Source organism: Aedes albopictus, chromosome 1 (assembly GCF_035046485.1).
Source record: "Aedes albopictus strain Foshan chromosome 1, AalbF5, whole genome shotgun sequence".
Classification (NCBI taxonomy): domain Eukaryota; kingdom Metazoa; phylum Arthropoda; class Insecta; order Diptera; family Culicidae; genus Aedes; species Aedes albopictus.
In genome coordinates, this window is record NC_085136.1 from 263,771,604 (window position 1) to 263,793,911 (window position 22,308).

The 22,308-nt window shown below is 43.6% G+C and overlaps 1 protein-coding gene across 1 annotated transcript; it reads left to right on the forward strand.

Annotated features, from left to right (window-relative positions):
- Positions 1-439: 439 nt before the first annotated feature.
- Positions 440-12,717, forward strand: LOC134291685 (uncharacterized). Its single transcript, XM_062859759.1, has 3 exons — positions 440-572; positions 1,199-6,589; positions 12,650-12,717. Exons 1-3 carry the CDS (start codon positions 440-442, stop codon positions 12,715-12,717), a joined length of 5,592 nt encoding a protein of 1,863 aa, XP_062715743.1.
- The last annotated feature ends 9,591 nt before the right edge of the window (positions 12,718-22,308 follow it).

Below are 22,308 nucleotides of genomic sequence, written 5' to 3' on the forward strand. Positions count from 1 at the left end.
ACGCCAGTATGCTCGTTGCACACCGTCATTGAAACAACACGGAAGATCACCGACGAGGGAAGAATGCTGTAATGCATATTACAGGTAGAGTGCACGGAGAGTTCATGCAAAAGTGTGTTATGCAATCCTTGGCAATTTGCTACTTTGCAGCGGATGTTGATCTTTCACTTCGAATCACCATGTGCATTGAGCTAGCTTCTGCAAAGCTCCCACCTAGTTACTGCCTCCAATCGCTGGGCTTGTTAAAGCTTCAAAATATCGTCACAGTTACGCAATCCGTGATTTTTTTCACCACACATTGCATATGTGATTCGTTTCTGCAATTTATCTTCTTGTTGACTAGTTGGCCCAATCTTATTATGAACTTGATGATTTTGTGGCTATATCGGTCTCTTTCTACTCATAGTATAAGGGAGTTGTTCGCGCACATGCGCTCCCAATGAAGGCAGCAGCATGCGAGGCTGCGCGGGCACTGACACCAATCAACGCATCCGAATCGTCATCGACCACCGACGCGGCGCTCACACACTCTCCCGAGCCGACGAAACCGAAGCTACCTGTGCTGCGAGAGAGTGAGTGCTGTGAGCTCCAAACATTGAGTTCGGCAGCAGGCCACCGCTGCCGCAGCCGTCATCATCATCATCATCGACTGTCGTCGCTCTGCAGCTAGCGTGGTGATGGTGGTTCCCGAAACGTCGCGTGGGTTCTAGGCACGCGTGGAACCTTGCGTAGAAGCTTCCACGTGATTCTGGAATATAGATTTTTAGATATAAATATGCGACCCGTTCGCAGTAGCGGGTCAGTTTGATTTCGATAAGCGTTCGCGTGGCTTATGACAACGCGTAGTGTAAAGTGAATTAGTAGAATAAATTAGTGAAGTAAAAGTGAACCCAGTGATTTTTCTATCGCGGTCCGAAAACCCAGTTTCCTCCCTTACTGTGTGAAACAGTCCAGTGTTCTTGCCAAGTGTTCTTGTGTTTATTGCCAACCACAAAGTGGTCCTTCGAACCGGATAAGGATCCGGTAGTGTTTAAAAGCGTTCCGCGTGGCTTAAACAACGCGGTATTGTGTTGTCTAAAAAGCGTTCCGCGTGGCTTCGACAGCGCGGCAGTGCGTAGAAGCGTGCACGTGGCTTCAACAGCGTGCTGGGCATTGAAGAGCGTGGACGTGGCTTCGACAACGTCCGTATCCGTGTCAGTCCGCGAGTGTGAACCGTCGTCGCGTAGTGAATTTATCCGTCGCTCCGTAGCTCAACGCAACGTGAACCGAATCCTAACCACCCTCAAGCAGGCCGAAGAGGAAGAAAGAGAGCCAACTCCAGCCCAAGTTAAAGTGTTTCAACGGAGTGTTGAGACCGAAAAAGCCGAGTTCATCAGGTTGCACCAGGAAATTGTGGCCCAGTCCCCAGCCGACAAGCGCGATGAGCAAGACGATCCCTACCTGCAATTCATGCACCTGTACGAGGAGGTGTCTGTGTTGCTCGAGAGCTGGAACGAGAAGCTAACTGCGCCCCCAACCCAGCAGCAACCGTGTGTCACCACCAACCAGCAGCCGATCGTCGTACAGTCTCAGTCATTCCGTGCTCCGCTGCCAACTTTCGATGGGCGTTATGAAGCATGGCCACGCTTCAAGGCCATGTTTCAGAATCTGATGCAGCGCTCATCAGATTCGGACGCGGTGAAGCTATACCACTTGGAAAACTCTTTGAAGGGAGACGCCACCGGCGTTATCGACTTGGAGACGTTGCAGAATAACAACTACCAGCGCGCATGGGACATCCTGGAGGAGAGGTTCGGCAACAAGCGGCTAATCTTGGAGTCGCACATTCTAGGGCTGCTGAATATGAAGAGGATGGCTAAGAAGTCGTCTAAGGACCTCCGAAGCTTAATTGATGAATGCACCCGCCACGTGGAGAACCTTGTCAAGCTTGGCCAACCGCTGCTGGGAATGTCGGAGTTGCTCGTGGTAACCGTTCTCACTCGCGCATTGGATGACCAGACCCGCGAGTTATGGGAGGCTTCAATTGATCAAACGGAGCTCCCGGAATACGAGCAAACGATCGAGTTCCTTAAACAACGATGCGTCATCCTGGAGAGATGTGAGAAAAGTGCTCCCATCGTATCCCCGAATCCCAAGCTAAACCAGAAGCCGCCTGGGTCCAAGCTCGTGCCTTCCAAGACCTCGCACGCAGCGGCAGTAACGTCGGAGTACATGTGTGATTTCTGTTCCGGTCAACACCAGAACTACAAATGTTCCAACTTCCTGAAGATGTCTGTGGATCAGCGACAAGCAAAGGTAAAGGAAGTAAATCTTTGCTTCAACTGCCTAAGGAAAGGCCATCGTGGTGCAGCATGTTCCAGCGATAAGTCGTGTTCAAAGTGCTCCAAGAAACACCACACGCTACTTCATTTCGAACGTGAGAAGCCCGAAGTGAAACCCACTGATGCGCCGAAGACTCCAGAAGGGAAGCCGGTACCTGCAGTGCAGCCGGTGAATACATCGTGTTCCAGTAGCATTCCTCCACCGGGTAAGCAGGTATTCCTGATGACTGCAATGGTCAACCTGACCGCCAAAAACGGCCAAGTTCATCGTGTGCGAGCCTTGTTGGACTCCGGATCGCAGATCAACATCATTTCCGAGTCTGTGGTTCAAAGACTGAAGCTTCCGAAACAACCAGCGAATGTTCCCGTCATCGGCGTCGGAGGTAACAAGTCGAAGATGCACCACAAGGTGGTGGTGCGAATGACATCGAACTACAGTGATTATGCCGTCAACGTTGAATGCCTCACTACTCCAAAGGTGGCGGGCACGGTTCCGCCGGTGAGCGTTAACATCGATAAGTGGAACATCCCGCCTGGTATTCTGCTAGCCGACGCCGCCTTCCATTGTCCAAACGAGATCGAGATGTTGATTGGAGCTGGTCTGTTCTTTGACGTCCTTAAGCAAGGTCAGATCAAATTGTCCAGCACTCTGCCGACCCTGTACGAAACCCAATTCGGATGGGTAGTAGCTGGTACGTTGGACGACCAGGACGATGATCACCCGGTATGTGCCAACATTGTCGTGAACGATGGATTAGAGGAGTGCCTGAAGCGATTCTTCGACCAGGAGGAAATTGTCGAGCCTGCAATGACAAGCACCGAGGAAGAACGGTTTGAAGAGCACTTCAAACGAACATACCGACGTGACGACACTGGAAGATTCGTAGTACAACTTCCCTTTCGTGATTCTGTGAGCCAGCTAAGTAACTCCAGATCCCTCGCCATGAAACGTTTTTTGCTCCTAGAGAAGAGGTTGGCGAAAAATCCAGAACTCAAGGACCAGTACACAGAGTTCATCGATGAGTACCGAGCCCTGGGTCATTGCCGGGAGATACAGGAGGATGAGGACCCACCTGGAACTCAAGCCTACTACTTGCCACACCATTGTGTCCTGAAACCATCCAGTAGCAGCACCAAGCTACGTGTTGTGTTCGATGCTACAGCGAAGGCGAGTGGTTTATCCCTAAACGATGTGTTGATGACCGGACCGAACAGCCAAAGTAAGTTGTTCACCATAGTGATGCGCTTCCGGACCCACCCCATCGTATTCTCTGCGGACGTGTCAAAAATGTACAGGCAAGTACTAGTGGACCCTTCACAGACCCGATACCAGCGAATCTTCTGGCGGAGCAACCCATCGGAAGCGCTGAAGGTTTTCGAACTGTTGACCGTAACCTACGGAACATCGGCAGCATCCTTTCTGGCTGTGCGCTCGCTTATTCAACTAGCACGGGACGAGAGCACGAATTATCCCACGGCTGCCGAGATCATCTTGGACGACTCTTACATGGACGACATCCTTTCTGGCGCGGATTCGGTTAATGAAGCGATTAAACTTCGGAGCGATATCGAGGAGTTGATGCTGAAGGGTGGATTTCCCGTCAGAAAGTGGTGTTCAAATTCCGAAGAACTCCTTGACAGTGTTCCAGTGGAGGATCGTGAGAAGCTGGTACCAATTCACGACTCCAGTGCCAACCAAGCTATCAAGGCTTTAGGACTCATGTGGGACCCACGGCGAGATTTGTTCCTGTTTTGCCAATCCGCTGATACGACCAACCCCGAAGCAGTAGTGACCAAGCGACGTGTCCTGTCCCAAATAGCGAGGTTGTTTGATCCACTGGGACTCGTTGCGCCAGTGATTGTGGAAGCGAAAATGATAATGCAATGCTTGTGGGCCAGCAAGTTAGGATGGGACGATCCCCTTGACGATGAGCTACTCCAGCGGTGGAATACTTTCCGGACTTCCTTGGATCATATAACAGATCTTGAAATTCCCCGGTGTGTCGTGGATACAGAGAGGGAGGTATTAGAGATCCATGGATTTGCCGACGCTTCCAAGAGTGCATATGGAGCGTGCGTGTACATCCGTTGCGTTCGACGAGATGGTTCAACGGTAGCCCATCTACTATGCAGTAAGTCCAAGGTAGCTCCCCTCCGTGAGATGACCATACCTAGGTTGGAGCTGTGTGCTGCCTTACTACTCGCCAAGCTAGTTGCCAAGGTAGCTCCAACGCTGAAGCTGTGTTTCGTTGGAGTCAAGTTGTGGTCGGACAGTAAAATAGTACTGGCCTGGATCAACAAACCCCTGGATCGGTTGCAGGTTTATGTTCGTAACCGTGTAGCCCAAATCAAGCATCTGACCGATCGTTACCAATGGAGTTACGTGAATACTTTGAATAACCCAGCTGACATTGTTTCACGGGGAATGCCGCCAGACTTGCTGAAGCAGTGTAGCTTGTGGTGGAATGGACCAACATTCCTCAGCACAACCGAGTACGAAGTGGAGGTGATTACAGAGATCCCTGAATGTGAAATCCCCGAGCTGAGGGAAGTGACCATCGCAAATCCAGCCATAAAGTCGGAGCCGGTCTTTGAACGGTTCAGCTCATTCACCAAATTGCAACGGGTTCTGGCACAGGTGGTTCGATTCGTCCGACTAGTTCGAACACCTAAGGAGCAGAGGATGCTATCCAGTGCCTTGACCGTTCAAGACATGCGAAAGGCCGAGATTTTCATCGTTAGAATTCTGCAGCAGAGTGAACTTCATGAGGAGATCCAGAGTATCCAGCGAGGCGATTTCCCGAAACGAATGGCCAATTTGCAGCCGTTTATCGACGACGAAGGATTACTACGAGTCGGAGGGCGCTTGCAAAACTCCAAGCTGCCTTTCGAAGCCAAGCACCAGTTGCTGCTTCCTCGGAAACATCGTGTTACGGAAATGCTGATACGCAAATACCATGAGGACCGTCTACACGAGGGCCAATCCGGATTATTGGCCGCCATTCGGCAGAAATTTTGGTTGACGAATGCACGATCCGCTATACGTAAGGTGATCCACGGTTGTGTTAAATGTTTCCGGACGAAGCCACGGAGCATCCAGCCTCTGATGGGTGTGCTACCTGAAGCACGAGTCACCGAGCATGCGCCATTCGAGCTGACCGGCGTGGACTATGCCGGACCGATACTTGTGAAGGAAGGCAAACGCAAGCCGAAGGTAGTGAAGGCGTACATCTCACTATTCGTATGCCTGTCAACGAAAGCCATCCACCTCGAATTAGTATCCGACCTGACCTCTGATGCTTTCCTTGCCGCTCTCGACCGTTTCATCAATCGCCGTGGTCTTGTCCGCAAGCTATTTTCGGACAATGGGACCAATTTTGTTGGGGCTTTGAAGGAGCTTCGACATCTACGTGATATGTTCAATGACCAGGTGGAGCGAAACAAAATCAACGACTTCCTGATCGGCCGAGAAGTTGAATGGGAGTTTATTCCACCGAGATCACCTAACTTCGGAGGATTATGGGAGGCCGGAGTGAAGATAGTGAAGTCCCATCTCACCAGAACTCTCGGGAATACAACTCTAACGTTCGAACAACTTAGCACCGTGTTGACCCACATCGAAGCGATTGTCAACTCTCGACCGCTATATTCCACATCAGATGATCCCAACGACCCTCAACCGATATCGCCTGCACATCTAATGCTTGGTCGACCAATGGAACCAGTGATCAAGCCATCGTATTTGGTTGTACCAGCAAACCGTTTAACCAAATGGCAGTATCTGAACCAGATGAGAGACCATTTCTGGAAAAAATGGTCTCGAGAATACCTTTCAACTCTACAATCGAGAGCAAAATGGACAAAGAAACAGCCCAACGTAAGGGTCGACACCGTCGTTTTATTGGCCGAGGATAATCAACCAGCACAGACTTGGAAGCTTGGAAGAATCATCGCCGTCTACCCAGGAAAGGACGGTGTCGTTCGTGTTGCTGACGTCAAGACAACCACTGGTGTATACCGTCGTGCAGTAAGCAAACTAGCGCCGCTTCCCTTGCAAGAAACCGACGAGCAACAGTCATCTAAGTTGGAATTGCATTCCAACGGGCGGGACTATGTTCGCGCACATGCGCTCCCAATGAAGGCAGCAGCATGCGAGGCTGCGCGGGCACTGACACCAATCAACGCATCCGAATCGTCATCGACCACCGACGCGGCGCTCACACACTCTCCCGAGCCGACGAAACCGAAGCTACCTGTGCTGCGAGAGAGTGAGTGCTGTGAGCTCCAAACATTGAGTTCGGCAGCAGGCCACCGCTGCCGCAGCCGTCATCATCATCATCATCGACTGTCGTCGCTCTGCAGCTAGCGTGGTGATGGTGGTTCCCGAAACGTCGCGTGGGTTCTAGGCACGCGTGGAACCTTGCGTAGAAGCTTCCACGTGATTCTGGAATATAGATTTTTAGATATAAATATGCGACCCGTTCGCAGTAGCGGGTCAGTTTGATTTCGATAAGCGTTCGCGTGGCTTATGACAACGCGTAGTGTAAAGTGAATTAGTAGAATAAATTAGTGAAGTAAAAGTGAACCCAGTGATTTTTCTATCGCGGTCCGAAAACCCAGTTTCCTCCCTTACTGTGTGAAACAGTCCAGTGTTCTTGCCAAGTGTTCTTGTGTTTATTGCCAAACAGGAGTAGAGATCAAAGTGGATAATGAAATGATAGATATCTTGGTAAGGTGGTATGAACTACCAACCAAGCCGATCTGTTTAAAAGCACAGGTCGCACGGCAGAAGTTTCACGCATTCGATGTATTCGTTCAATACATGGCCTACTTGCCTAATTTAACCTTCTATAAAATTTTCACACTTGTTCGCTACCTAGCGAATTCTATCATATCTATCATTTCATTATCCACTTTGACCTCTACTCCCTTATACTATGAGTAGAAAGAGACCGATATAGCCACAAAATCATCAAGTTAATAATAGAATACGGTCGATAAATCAGCATACAATCTTATTATGATCTACGGGACTTCGTATGCAAACCAGCTTAAGATATCGGGTTGTATCATAGTTTTATCGCATCCCCGACACAACCTTCCAAATAAAACCATCTTCTGCCACAAAAGTTCAGCTTATTGGACGCAGTTGATTAATTTCCCCAACAGAGGAGGAAAAAAATCCTCTGACTTGTCAAATATGTATTTGGTTTGTTTATTTTTCACTATCAATGTTCGATCGTCAGAATAAATTATGCTTGGTTGTTTATCCAGCCATCAATTGGAAAGATGCCGATCTGGACTTCAGATTAGTTTTCCCATTTAATACGTGTTAGGAGACATGCCACGGGAAATTTGTAGTGAATGTGACTGTGATAATGACAAAAAATAAATACCTCAAGTGGAACAATGCGAGGATTTACGGAGGAGAAGCGAAAATCGATTGTGACCAGGCACTGCAATGAAAAATGATCATCGCTAAGAAATTTAGCAAAAAATGAATGTGTTAGGGTTTTTGTTGTCCAAAATGCTATCAAATGATTCGGTATGCATAACACACTGAAAAACTTACCCGGACGCGGCAAAAAAAACAGGTGCGTCCAAGTCAAATTTGGACAGCAAAATTTGCAAAATCGTTGAAGAAAATAGAAGGTATCCATTAGAGATCACGCAAAAAAGTGCGAAACGACTGTTGGTATGGTTGAACGTGCCAAGGAGCGTAATTACCTTAAGACCTACCTAAAACAGAAATGTCCAAAACGCAGTCAAATTCTAGCGGATTATATGAAAACTCGGGCTTGGAAACTGTACGACGATGTTTTGAGCAAAAATTGCATGTGCATAATCATAGATAATGAAACGTATGTCAAATTGAACTTCCAGGGGCACAGTTTTTCACTGTGAAGTGTGGCACGGATGTTACGAAGTAGGAGAAATCGATTTTTTGCGAAAAAATTGGGAAATGTGTTGGTTTGGCAAGCAATTTGTCAATGTGGTATGAAATCGTCACCTTTCTTGAACTTCTCAAGTATGAACGTCGAAATATACCGTACGGAATGTCCCCAGAAACTTATTCTGACACTTATCAGAAAGCACAAAGGTCCTACATCACTTTGGCCGGATTTGGCATCCTGCCACTATGCGCGTGACACCTTTGACAGGTATGAAGAAAACAATGGTCAATTTGTCGAAAGGGCAATGAATCCTCTAAATCCCCCGCAAATAAGGCCCGTTGAGAAATAGTTAACTTTGATGAAAGGGGAACTACGAATAAAGGATAGAGGAGCAGAGGACGTCACAAAATTCAAGAAAAACTGGGTCAGCGTAAGCAAAACCATCGTCGGAACGGTTGTCCAAAACCTTATGAAGAACACCAAGAAGAAAGTTCGAGAAGTGGCAAGAACCACGAAAAATTAAATATAAAATCATGTCATGGGCTTTTCTGATGGTCAATAAACAATGTAATTGAATTTAATTTATAAAATAAATACAACATTTCCAAATACAGCCATTTTCAGGTGTACTCATAATTAACGATACAGTCCTTAGATTGGAAATTAATTTTCTCAGTGGAATTCGGTACAAAATAGTTATTTATGCAACAAGTTGCAAAATGATGTTTTTTTTTTCAGCACGAGTCGTACATTTATCAAACGAGGCTTGCCGAGTTGGATAAATACGACAAGTACTGAAAATATCGAGTTTTGCAACGAGTTGCATACAATTTTTTTTTTTTTTGTAATCACGAAAATACTCATTCATTATGATCGTTTCTACCTCCACAAACATGTATCAGGGGGAGATGTACCACGTGCGAGCACATGCTTATCAGCGTAGTATTTTTTTGTTCGATCAGGTAGGCTCTGGTATAGTAGGTGTCACCAATGATCGAGCTCCTGTCGTCAAACAGTTGTGCACAGACAAAAGCAAAGGAAGTTTCAGCAGCTGCCCCTTCACCAAATTTGCAGTTCGAATCGGAATTCAAATCATCCTTATTTAGATTTGAGCTGCTCAGAGGATGTGAAGGCAGCAGCTGAATCTGCGGTAGGCCTGGCAGCAAGTTAAAAGTGCGTGCTGGCAAAAGTGCCGAAAAGTGCTACTTTTCAGCACTTTTAAAAGTCGAAAAGGAGAGCGTCCAACTTAGCTCTGGTCCTCACAAATTCCCACCTCATGCTTCCACGGGTCAAGCGATGACAAAGACCGCCAGCTAAGACTTGTGTGCTTAGCTGGTAGTGCAGCCTGGCCACTATTGTCCTTCTGACTTCTGCTAGATTGAGGAGGTACGTCTCGAGCGTCTGTTCACCAAGGAGGTTCGGCTCAAACATCGTCTGTTCTGGCATCCAGCGGCTGTATGAAATGCTCCTCCATTGGAAGCTATACCTAAGGTGGCAGCCCCACCACGGTGGATAGGGGACCTTAGGCCAACAACCAACTCTTTCCGAAACCCAAAAAAAAAAAACGTTACAGAAACCGTAAATGAAAGATTACGAACTGATTCAACGGCAACGACTTTTAGCGCGAAACAACGGACAAGAATTGGAACTTGGAATGTATTAACCTTAGCCCAGCAGGGTAAACTGGCACAACTAGCCAATGAGGCACGCCGTATGAAGCTTGAGATAATACATAGGACTGAGCGAAGTCTGTTGGCCGAACTTTGGAGAACACAGATTGGCGTTGGGCCAAATTCTGCTTTACTCTAGCCTACGAGGTGAACACGCTCCTCGCCACCGTGGAGTTGGTTTCCTGCTCAGCGCTCACGCCCACGCTGCTCTCATGAAGTGGGAACCTATTAATGAGAGGATAATTGTAGCCAGATTCAGAACACGGGTTCGAAACCTTACCATGATCCAATGTCACGCACCAACCGATGCTGCCGAATTGCAAGATAAAGAGAACTGAAAGCTGTCGTGGACAAGATTCCGAAAAGTGATGTCAAGATCCTCATGATCCTGATGTCAAGATCCTCAAGGTTGGTTCTGACAACTTGGACTCTGAGTACGTCATGGGATGCCATGGTCTCGGAGAAATGGGCGAAAACGGAGAGCTGTTTACAGAGTTTTGTGGCAACGATGACATGGTGATTGGGGGATCGCTCTTTCCTCATCTACTAGTGCACAAAGTGACATGGGTTTCCCGTGATGGTGTCACGGAAAAGTAAATCGACCACATCTGCATCAGCCGAAAATGGAGACGGAGCCTTCTTGATGTGCGGAACAAACGTAGCGCCGATATTGCGTCCGACCATCATCTCCTAATCGGCGAGATCCGACTGCGCATTGCCAGGATACAGCGACAGGAGGAGAAAATCGGGCGCCGGTTCAACACACGCCGACTGGAAATCGCTGCGGTGAAAAGGTCCTTCGTCGAGGAGCTAGAGAACCGTGATGTGAATATTTCAGAAGGTGGAAGCGTAGAAGATCAATGGAGCGCCATCAAGATCGCCTTTATCGCCACCGGCGAGTATAATTTGGGTGAGATACGCACCCGAAGAAAGCAGTGGATCACAGATGACACCTGGAGGAAGATAGAGGAGCGAAGGAACGCCAAAACCGCGGTTCAAAACGCTGGTTCGAGCACTTTGAAAACCTTTTACAAGTGTGCGTCATTTCCGGCCGATTGAATGCAAGGCGTCTTAGTAAAGGTACCCAAAAAGGGTGACCTGACTGTATGCGATTATTGGCGGGCATCATGTTACTGTGTATCATTCTCAAAGTCCTCTGCAAAGTGATCCTTAACCGGATACAGGAGAAGATTGACGCAACCCTGCGACGGCAGCAAGCAGGATTCCATGCCGAACGATCGTATGTGGACCACCATGTTGCCCCGCTCCGTATCATCCAGGAGCAAATCAATGAATTCCAAGAGTCTATCTACCGGGTGTTCATTGATTACGAAAATGCTTTCGACCGTCTCATTCACGCAAACATGTGGGAAGCCCTCAGGTGCAAGGGTCTCCCTGAGAAAATCATCGGCTTCATTGAAGCACAGTACAGGGCATTTTCGTGCAGAGTACTGCACAACGGTGTTTTGTCCGAACCCATACGGGTCGTTGCTGGAGTGAGGCAAGGATGTATACTATTACCGCTGCTGATGCCAATCGCTCCTCAGCGGCAGGTCTTACCATCAACGTCAACAAGACCATATCGTTGGATGTAAACACGGTCAACCCTTCCAGCTTTACGGTAGCTGGGCAATCAGTCGAGAATATTGAAAGCTTCGAAAGCTTCCAAAATCTTGGTAGCCGAATGGCGGCCCCAAGATCGGCACAGGTGTACGGATCAAAAAGGCGAGGGCTGCTTTTATGAGTTTAAGAAATCCATGGTGCTGCTATACGCCAGTGAAACCTGGTGTGTATCAGTGGAGAACACTCAACGGCTGCAGGTTTTCATCAATAGATGTCTGCGGTACATAATTCGTGCATGGTGGCCTCACAATTGGATCTCCAACGTGGAGCTGCATCGTCGATGTCATCAAAAGCCGATAGCGATAGAAATTCGGTAGCGAAAGTGGGGATGGATCGGCCATCTACGCAGGGGAGGAAACGAAATCTGCAAGCAAGCGTTAGATTGGAACTCAGCAGGATATCGCAGCAGAGGCAGACCCAGAAGCTCATGGCGTCAACAGCGAAAACAAGCAAGTCGACAGAAATTTAACCTGGCCACTGGTGAAGGCGATGGCCGGCAATCGACCAGGATGGAAATCTTTCAATTTGGCCCTATGCACCACCGTGGGTGCGCAGGACTGAAAGTAAAGTAAGTATTAATATTTCTTATACCAATAAGTAAAAAAAAACTTGTTTTATAAAATATTCCCTGTATGTAATTTGTTTCAATTTTTCTAAGTTGATTAAATCTCCAACTAAAACTTTCATCAGACTACGTCCTAATGAAATTAGTTACATCGCAAGAAAGGCAGTCCCTGTGCAATGTTTCCAACGTAACGAATCTAATCCCATTTACGGAGATTGCACTCATCCTTCCTTCAAGTCCTTTGCGTGCACGGAACCGTGAAGCGAAAGAAATAATTAAATATGGCGCCGTAGGAATGCTCTACTCTGCTCTACTCGGTGCCTCGCTTCTTTGGCTTCCTTCCTACCCCATCGTCCGCCCGACTATCGCACGAGCACTCTCTGCAAAGCAATAAAATAAAATCCACAAGAAACTGTATTTCTGTGCGCTTGCCCGCACTTTCTCTTCTCCGACCGACCATCGTCGACCATCACCCAGCGCTGAAACTCCGGACTCGCAGTCCTCCATCAACGTCACGTGTAGCCGTGAGCTTATGCATAAAACATGCCAGATATAATCCTCGGTACCTTCCCACAGCTTCCCCCACCGCACCATGCCACGTGCCAGTGGAGAAGATCTTCCGCCCAGAGTGCGCGCACGATTAGAGCAAGCAGGACAAGACACGAGGGGGACGCGTTTCCAACCGCTGCTGCTCTGCTGTTGGGTACGTAAGAAAAGAAAAGGAACACATCTCTACACACCCACCTACGGACTCTCGTGGAAAACGCAATCATTCCCAACGGAGTATAAGGAGAGCAGGGCTGGTGCTTGCCACCATCACCTCCGGTCGCCGAACCCTCAAACTGTACGCGGTGGATATGAAATGAGCTCTTCTCTGTACACCTAGCCTAGCGCTGATGGTGCACCTATGCATGGTCTGATGGGGCAGCCAGCGTTAGCAGCGGGGTTGAAGGTTTCCTAGTCTCCTCCGGTTGAAATTACTTGCACAGACTCGTTTTCGGTATCCCGGTTTCTGGGCAAGCTGCAGAGTAAGCGGTCGCACTGGGAGAACTGGAGGCCCCAGCAGATAGTCGGCTCTTTTTTGTCGGCTCCTCTGGCGGAAGGAGTTCGTAAGGTAGCTTCGGTAGTTTTGAGTCTTAAATTATGTTGGCTTAGTTAGGTTATCTTTGGGGTGACTTTCTGCAAATGTTATTTGATATACGGATGAGTTTTCCAAAATCTCGGGAGCAAACCATGTATTTTGTGTTTGGTAAGCTTCAAATATTTTTGATTTATGATGCCGTAGCATTAACTACTACATAACAATTAACGATAACTATTCAATAGTCCCTGTCCAATTTGTTTACACCCAGGTGTTCAAGACCGCTGCTTATCGCTTCCCGTATGCCTCATCGACCAGATTTCTTTACGATAAGGAGACTAATCCCCATTATACTTCCACCTTTGAACCTAGATGACGTCCTAGGCTTCCTCTTTGGAGCCACCATCCCAATGACCAAGTGCACCACTCTACACGTTCTCTGGTGGAGCTAGCTTCACCGCGGGCCTCATGAATACTATTGACGTACTCGTGCATCCCTCCCGGAGTACCGGGAAGTTTCTACACTCTTTAAAAAATAGATATTTATACGTGACGCAAATCATCAACGTACGTAAACATTCCATGACTGAATAGCAAATTAGACTCAAGATCCTTTTATAAGTCTTTTTTTTGAGTTGCGTAAGGCGTCAACAAAACCATCTCACCAGATATGCAGAAACAGTGTTGCATTTATCTTCAGTCTTACAGCTTGGATAAATAACCGTGAGTTATCGCAGGTGCCTCTCATTCAGCAAACCAAGTGTTCGAATCAATGCCAAATTTTTACTTTTTCATAGTTTGTCTACCGACTCGGTTTTAGCGATTGCCAGCTCGACTTTTACCGTACTTGGAGATGTAAATTTGTGTTATACGGGCCGCTCCTTCTATATGCATCCAAGTGAACTTAAATTTACATGACTGAGAGAGTGTAGAACACCACATGCTGCTGTCGTCTGGTTACTCGAAATTCATGATCGTTCAACCCTCCTAGGATGTTAGGATTTTCGCACCACAATGGCGTTGTGCACGTTCAGCGTGCCTGCTCGGGTCATATAGACCCCAAAGTCTTACAAGGGTTAATAAAAATATAGTCTACCTCTAGGAGTTGTTTGGAGATTCCTTATGAAATTGCTCTAATAATTTCTCAAAGAATACTGTACAAAAAGTTTTTGTGGTAGAAAACCCCGGTGGCATATTTTTTTACATTTTTTTCCGGAATTGTAGCAGGAACTCTTTTTATGGTTTCCGTAAGAATTCCTCATAAGACACCTCTGGGAATTCCTTTAAAATTTGCTACAGTATTTTTTTCCGAAAATTACTTTGAAAATTTCTCCAGAAATTCTTCAAGACATTCCTCCCGGCGTTTCAGTAATTTCTCAACAAATTCTTGCAGGGAATACTCCAGAAGTTCCTCCCAGTATTCATTCTGAAATTCAGATAATTTTGCAAGAATGCTTTCTAAAATTTTATTGAAGCTCCTCGGAAGGTTCCTTTGAATTCCTCTAGAGATTCTCTCAGGCATTTATCTAAAAAAATCCCCTAGAAAATTCTCAACAGATTCTTCTGGAACTTCCTCCAGAGGTTTTCCAAAAAGCTCTTTAGATGTTGCTTCAGGGATTGAACCATAAACTTCTTTTGAGATGTTTTGAAACTGTTCTTCAGGGATTATTTCAGAAATTTTTCCGGGAACCCTTCAGGAATCCCTTCAGAAAACACTTCCGAATTTATTTCTTGGCGTTTCTCCAGGGATATCTAAGCAAAGTCTTCTTGGAATTACATCATGGCATTCCTTTGAAAAATTAAATTTCTTTAGAAATATATTTTAGCGTTTCATTCAAGAATTCTTCCAGATTTGATTCAATTTTCTTTCATAAATTCCTCCTGAGAATACTCTAGAAAATGTTTCAGGGATTTTTGTTCACTAATACCTTTAGACATTTTGCAAGAAATTCTTCTAAGAATTTCTACACGCTCGAACTTCTCCAGGATTTGCTCAAGACAATTCTCTGAGAACGAGTTCTATCGTTGCTGCCGTCCTGTACAGACGGAGGCAAGTGTGCTCTTTGGATTGCTTTGTGCATGCCTACAGCGTGCGTTCGCTGTTAGGTAGTCCGTTTTGTTATCGGTCGTTCACACCAGTTCGCTTGGCTCGGTAGTGCTTTCGGTGCGTAGAAATAACATTTAATTATCGTTATGACCGAGTTGATTCTCAACACCGTGCAGTTCCGTTTCCCGGTGGGTAGCCCACGTCCAACTTGGGAGGAAATCGCCAGCTTTCTCAAGCGGCTGGATACGGACGTAATGGCGATGGAAACGGCTTATAAAACAGCGAAAGATCGTTCGCTGTTTATCAAGTTTTCGTCCCTGGAGGCAATGACGGAGTCGTTGGAGAAGAACCCGAATCCCATAATGTTTGTTTACGCTAGTGGAAAGGAAGTTGAGGTGCGTATGACGGTTGCGGGAACCAACTCACAATACGTGCGAGTATTTGATTTGCCGCCGGAATTGAGCGACGATAGCTTGTCGATGGTCCTCTTGGAGTACGGAGAAGTCGAACGAGTGGTGCGAGAAAAATTTCCGGCGGAATTGGGCCTCGACCATCTATACAACGGAATACGGGGAGTATATATGGATGTAAAAAAAGGCATTCCGCCATCGGTTGACGTCGGCAACTACAAAGGAAGGATATTTTACGAAGGTTTAAAAGACACGTGCTTTTTGTGTCACGGAGTTGGACATCGACAAGACGTTTGGCCTCAGCGACAACCCCGGAACAAGAAAGGAAAGAAGAAGGAGAATAGGTCAAGTTCATATGCTGCGATCGTGGCTGGGGAAGGAACGGTATCGGGAGTGCAGCAGTCATCAGAGGACTTGGACGAGGACGATATCATCGAACTAGTGGAGGAAGAGTTAGATGAAGAACATACGGAAATAACAGAAGCGGAGAAACGTAAGTCTGAAGCGGAATCCGAAAAGGAGAGGCTTCGGAAACAAGGTATGGAGACGCTAGAAGAGGTAGCCAAAGCGATACAGGAAGCGATGAGGAACCCACAGGCAAACCAACGGCGAGCCGAATTCGCCACATCAAGCTCTGGATCAGGATCACGCCCCAAGAAGAAGGTTGCGCGAAGAACTTTTTATTGATTTTCTTTTGAATTGTAACTAGAATTACAAATTTTCAACAGGATTATCGGCTCGGTAAAGTTTTTAGATAAGCAGATGAGCCTTTAAAATAAACAATTTGGAAAAAAAAAAAAAAAAAAATTCTCTGAGAATCTTTTCGGAGAATTATTCAAATACTTAATAAAGAGCTCTCCCAGTACCTTTGTCTGCAGTTTCTACACGGATTTCTGCTGACATGGTTTCAAAGATTTCTCTTGAAATTTTTCCAAGGTTTACTTGAGAAATCTCTTCGGGACGATTTTTTAGATATTTTTACATGATTTCGTAACTAACATTTTTGCTGTATAATAGCTTATGCGAGCTTTGTTCCAAGAGCGTTTGCTTCATAAGCTATTATGCAGCTACTTTTGTTAGTAGGGTTTTTCCTTTCTCAAAAAGTTTTTCATACAATTCTTCTTGTAATTCCTCCAGAGCCAAGTAAAGTAGTTCCTCCAGGAATTTTTCCATGAACTTTTTCACATTATATTTCAGAAATTATTTCATGGAATTTTGTTAATAAATCTCGTGGATAAGATTTATTTTTTCTTTCTTTTTCTTTTCTTTCGAGGAATTCCTTTAGAATTTGCTACGAAGTATCGTTGAAAAAAAATTTCATTAATTTATGTGTAATTTCACGAAGTACTTCTGCAAAATCCAAGATTAATCTAAAAAATATAAGGAATCACAGGAGATATTTCCGAAGGAACCGAAGGAGCAATTCCAATAAGAAATCTAGATTTTTTTCAGTAACTCCCAACTATATTTTCCAATGGAATCCTGCAGGAGTCCACTGAACCATTTTTGAAAAGGAAGAATATCTGTTGGAATCCATTGCTGACATAAGTGGAAAAATCCTTGCACTACTGAAAGAGTCACTGAATATATTTCTAAAGGAATTCCTTTAGAAATTTTAGAAAGAAACTGTGGAGCAATTTATATAAGAATCTATGAAGGAATGTTTGAATAAATTTTCTGTCAAATATTTGCAGATATTTCTGGAGATATTCTTAAAGGAAGGAGGAATATCAGAAAGAATCCCAAGGAAATTGCCGAATGAATCCCATTTGGAAGGAGTTGCTGAAAAAATCGTTGTGGAACACTTAGAAAAACTCCTTGAGAAACTCTCGGTGGAATTCCTGTAAGAATAAATAAAGAAATATTTAGAGGAATCCCTGGAGGATTTTTTTATAATAATCATGGATTTTCTGAAAGTTTACCCATATTGAGTCGTGGACGGTTTTTTAATGAGAAATTTCCAAATGAAGTTTTGGTGGGTCCAGGAGTTTTATTGAAAAAAATCCTGAATTTCAAAAAAAAAATCCAAGTAAAAATTTCTCAATGAATCCTGGCTGAATTTCCAGGAAAATACACGAAGAAACATCCAGAGTATCCCCAGAAGGAATTTATGTATGAATTTCTACATGATTGTCTGAAAGAATACTTCCTTGGAGCCTTGGCGAAATAAAAGAGGGAGGGGAGAGAAGTCCAGCAGTGCGGTCATGCTAAACTCAGAGCTAGTTTCTCAAGTTTCCAAATTTCAGCGCTCCCTTTACTGGAACACTCCAAGGAAATTTCCTAACTATTGCACCTAATTGAGAATTATTCCGGGAAAATCCCGGTAAATTTCTAATAAAATCTCCAGCGACACCGTCAGAACTTCTTTTGGAGATTAATTGAGAATTTATCAAAAAACATCATGCTAACAAAAAGAAAATTATCGCAGGATTTATTAGAAAAAAATTTGCAAGAATTTTTCTATAATAATCCTTAGAGTATCCCTTCAAAATGCTTTCCTGTCCATGTATTTATATGAAAATTACGCCAGGGATACTTCAAGAGATGCTTTTAGGAATTTTCTTCGGCATTTCTCCGGGGGTCTCTCAAGAAATTTCTCAAAAGATTTATTTTGATATTTCCTTAGAAATTTCTTCCGAAATTCTTCCTGGGATTCATCAAGGGATTGTATAGCAAATTTCTTCAAGGTTTGATACATAAGCTCATGCTTGTATTTCTTCATGATTTTTTCTTGCAAACATTTCTGAAGTTGTTCCACAAAAAAAAAAGACAAAACTTTCACCAGTAAATCGGGCTTCTGTGATTTTTTTTTTCTACAAATTTATTGAAAATTCCATCATGAAAATTCTGGAGGAGTTTCTAGAGGTATTCCTCTAAAGGATTCATAAAATATGTTATTTTGGGAGAATTCTCGTCACAATGATTAGACAAATCTTCCAGCAATTCTGAAATTTCTTCCAGAAACTTTTCAAGAACATATTCTCAAAATTTTTCCTTCAGGTATTACTCCATGGTTTGCAGAGATTTTCTCGGAAAAAACATTTGGAAATCCCTCTAGAAAATTCCCAAAAGATTCTTTCTGAAAGTTCCTCCAGGGGTTACTCTTTCAGGTATTCCTCCAGGCATTATTGCTTTGAATTTATAAGGACGTTTCTTCGGGGATTTTTAAGATTTCTGAAGATTCCTTCAGCAATTCCAGAAATTACCCCAAAATCTTTTCCTTAAAATTTGTCAATATATTTTTTAATAAACTTCTTTTTAAGAACATGCAGACGATTCTCCAGCTCTTTCAGGGATTATTTCGAAGATTCCACCAGATATTCATTTTCTTTGTTTATTTAGTAGTTCTCTAGAAAAATCTGCCAGGATTTTTTTTATTTTTTTTTCAGAAACTACTTTTTTTGTACAACTCTCTTCAGAAATAGTAATCGAAATTTTTCTAAGAATTCCTCTACTGCCGTAGTTCTGCAAAGTAACTTGGGCACATACCAATTTCGGCATGTTTTGGTGGAATTGTAACGCTGTGATAAGCCTGTGTTAAAGATGGCATCGTAACCTAGCTGCATCGAAAGAACATTAAGGGAATGACCAAGAGTTTGTTGAATAATAACCAAAAATATGCCAAAATGTTCAATGTCACTTACGTCATTTTGCAGAAGTACGGCAGTTCACTATCACTAGAAGTTCTTCTAAAGATTCCTTCAGAAATTTCTCCAGGCATCCCTCAGAAAAAAATTGAGAAATTTCTTCAAAAATACCACCAACACTTTTGTAGATATGTTTGAGGAAATTACTTTTTACAAGTATCCCTACAGACATTTCCCAAACATGTTTTCTTGGAATTACTTGCAGAGTTCCTGCCAAAAATTTATCTTGATTTTTTTTCTGAAAATTGAGGGGGTATATTAGGGTGTTTCTTCAGGAATTCTCCTAGGTTTAATCCTAGGCATTCATTCAGGATTTGCGCAAAAGAAAACTTCAAAAAGTGCTTCAGGAATTTTGTACAGAAATTTCTCCGAAAAAAAATTTAGAATTTCTACTTGCATTTTCCAAAAGCTTCCCAATTCTCCATATAATTTATTCAAACAATCCTCCAGGGATTTAAGAAAATCCTCTAGGGATTTCTTTAAGAATTCTTTAGTATTTTTTGTAAAATTTTTGGAAGAGCTTCTTAAAAATCCATCTGCAGACATCTCAGAAGATATTTCTCATAGAACTGCAAGAGCAATTTCTAAAAAAAAACACGTAGGAATTCCTGCAGTAACAACTGAAGCAATTTCTTAAAATCCCTGTGGAAAATTCCTGAAGCAAACCTTTGAATTCCAAAGAAGTCTTTGGAGATAAAAAAAATTGCTCCTTAAAGTAATTTCAGAAGGAATTTCAGCATACAATCCTGAGATAAACACTGAAGGAATTTCTGGAGAAATATTCAATAGAGTCGCTTTGCAAATTTAAGGAAGTACTTTTGAATGAATCTCTGGAGGAATATCCGAAGAAATCCCAGGAAAATTCTTGAAGGAATTTCTTGAAAACTTTCTTGAGAAATAACTGGTGGAAAAATGGTTGGGAAACCCTTGAATATTTGGAATTTTTTTTTGAAGGAACCACTGCACTGGTAGGATTTTTTGAAGAATCTTTGAAATTATTTCTTAAGAAATCCTTGCAGAATATTCTGATAAAAGTACTGGAGATAAATTCGGATACCCTTTTTGAACGAATCTCTGGAAGAATTATTGGTTAAGTTTTAGAACAAACTTTTAGCAATCTATCTAAAGAATTATTGGAAATCCTTTCAAATATTTTGTGGAGAAATCTCATAATAAATTTCCAGGAAAATTTATAAAAGAACCCCTGGAAGAATTTCAGAAATAATCTTAGTAAGAATTTCTAAGGAAATCATACTGCAGGTACTTTTGAATTTGTCTAAGAACCACTGGAAGCACTAGAGCAATTTCTAAAATAATTCTAAAAGGAAAGATTTTATAAAAAAAGTTCCTTATTTGATTTCTGGGGAACCCTAGAAAAAAAATGAGAAAATTCTAAAGAAAACTAAAAATTTTCTGAAAGAATCAATGGAAGATTTCTTGAAGGATTTCTCAGAGAAATCTCCGAAGGTAATCATGGCAGAATTTCTTAAAAAAAATAGAGAAAATAAATCAAAAAAGGAGAAAAAATGGAAAAATACTGAAATTATTAAGGTCCCATTAGACTTGATAAATATTTGGCCAAACAAGTCCAACAAAAGACCAAAACTTTGTAAATAAAAGCAACCTTGGATGAATATCGGCATTATTTGGCACAAAAACAAACAGTCTAATGGCACCTTTAGGAGCGGAGAAGAAAGAATATTTGGAAGATTTTTTGAAGAAATCATTGGAGAAATATCTGTAAGAATTCTAAACTCTTGCCTTTTTGTAAAAAGAAACGCTGTACGAATGTTTGGAATCCATGGAAGAACTTCTGAATCACCGGAGAAATTTCTGAAAAAATATATTTTAAATATGGCAGATTTTCTAGAAAAGTTATGGGAGTAAATTCTGGAAATTCTGAAGCAATTCGTAGAAAATTTTCTGCGTATAATCTTTGGAGGATTCTCTAGACGAAAAATTCTCTGCGGTTTTAGCAAGAAACTTTGCGTTAATATCTTGTACCGACTTTTCGAACCCTCTAAGCAGAATACCCTCATCGAATGAGTGTCATTAGTTTTGTACCATTTATTTCCGCCCTAGTTGCTTATCCGACAGATCGACAGATACGACTATTTCGACTACCACTTGTAATCTTTCTCAGTGTCAGTTATCCACTCGTTAGCGTTAATAGTTAGATTGTTGTAGTTCCTATGTGGTAATGCATCCGCAATATCACTTGGTTGTCCAGATATGACCATACTAATGATCTGGAGACAGTTTCACTATTTTCCCAGGCAAGCAGTCAGCTTCGATTACTTTCCACAAGGTTTCCTCTGCATGCAGTTCATGTTGGTCTACCTGTCGAGCTAGGCGTGACGTTAGGCATGAGGACGTTTGGCATAACAGATGTTAAACATAATGAAGATTGGGCATAAAAGATGACAGGCATAATTTGCCTGTCTTACAGACGCTCTATAATCCTAACGTTTATTTTGTCTAACGCCTGTTATGCCTGATGTCTCCATGCATAACGTAGTTTGAGCAAAACGTACTTATGCCAAACGTCCTTATGTTTAATGTCTGTGTGCCCAATGGGGCTTACTCGGTTTTTCCAGCTGCATCTTCTCGTAACAGTTGAATATTGAGGCTTCAATCAATGCGACTGACGACCAGTTTGAATGGACTGGACGAAGTTCTTCTTAATCGGAATTGTCTTGACGACCTCCCGGCCGATGTTGTTCACCTTGGCTAGGGAACTTGGACCTCGGAACCACGGATTGTGTGTTTGGAATCCAGGGTCTATGCCCCTATTTGTAGATATATCCTCCGAATTTACCAGCATTAGAGTTAAAGAAACCTTGCGTTAATTCTTTTCATCGTCAACGTTTCGGCCCTTATTGGGACCTTCTTCAGGGTTCAATTAAAATCGATTTTAAGCTTAAAAGAACGAGCGCAAGGATTCTTTGACTGTTATGCCGAAAAATGTCTACAAACAGAAACAACAGACCAGATTTACTTTTGTTGGGACCCATCTCTAATCTTGAGAATCACTCGAAGAGAAAATTTCG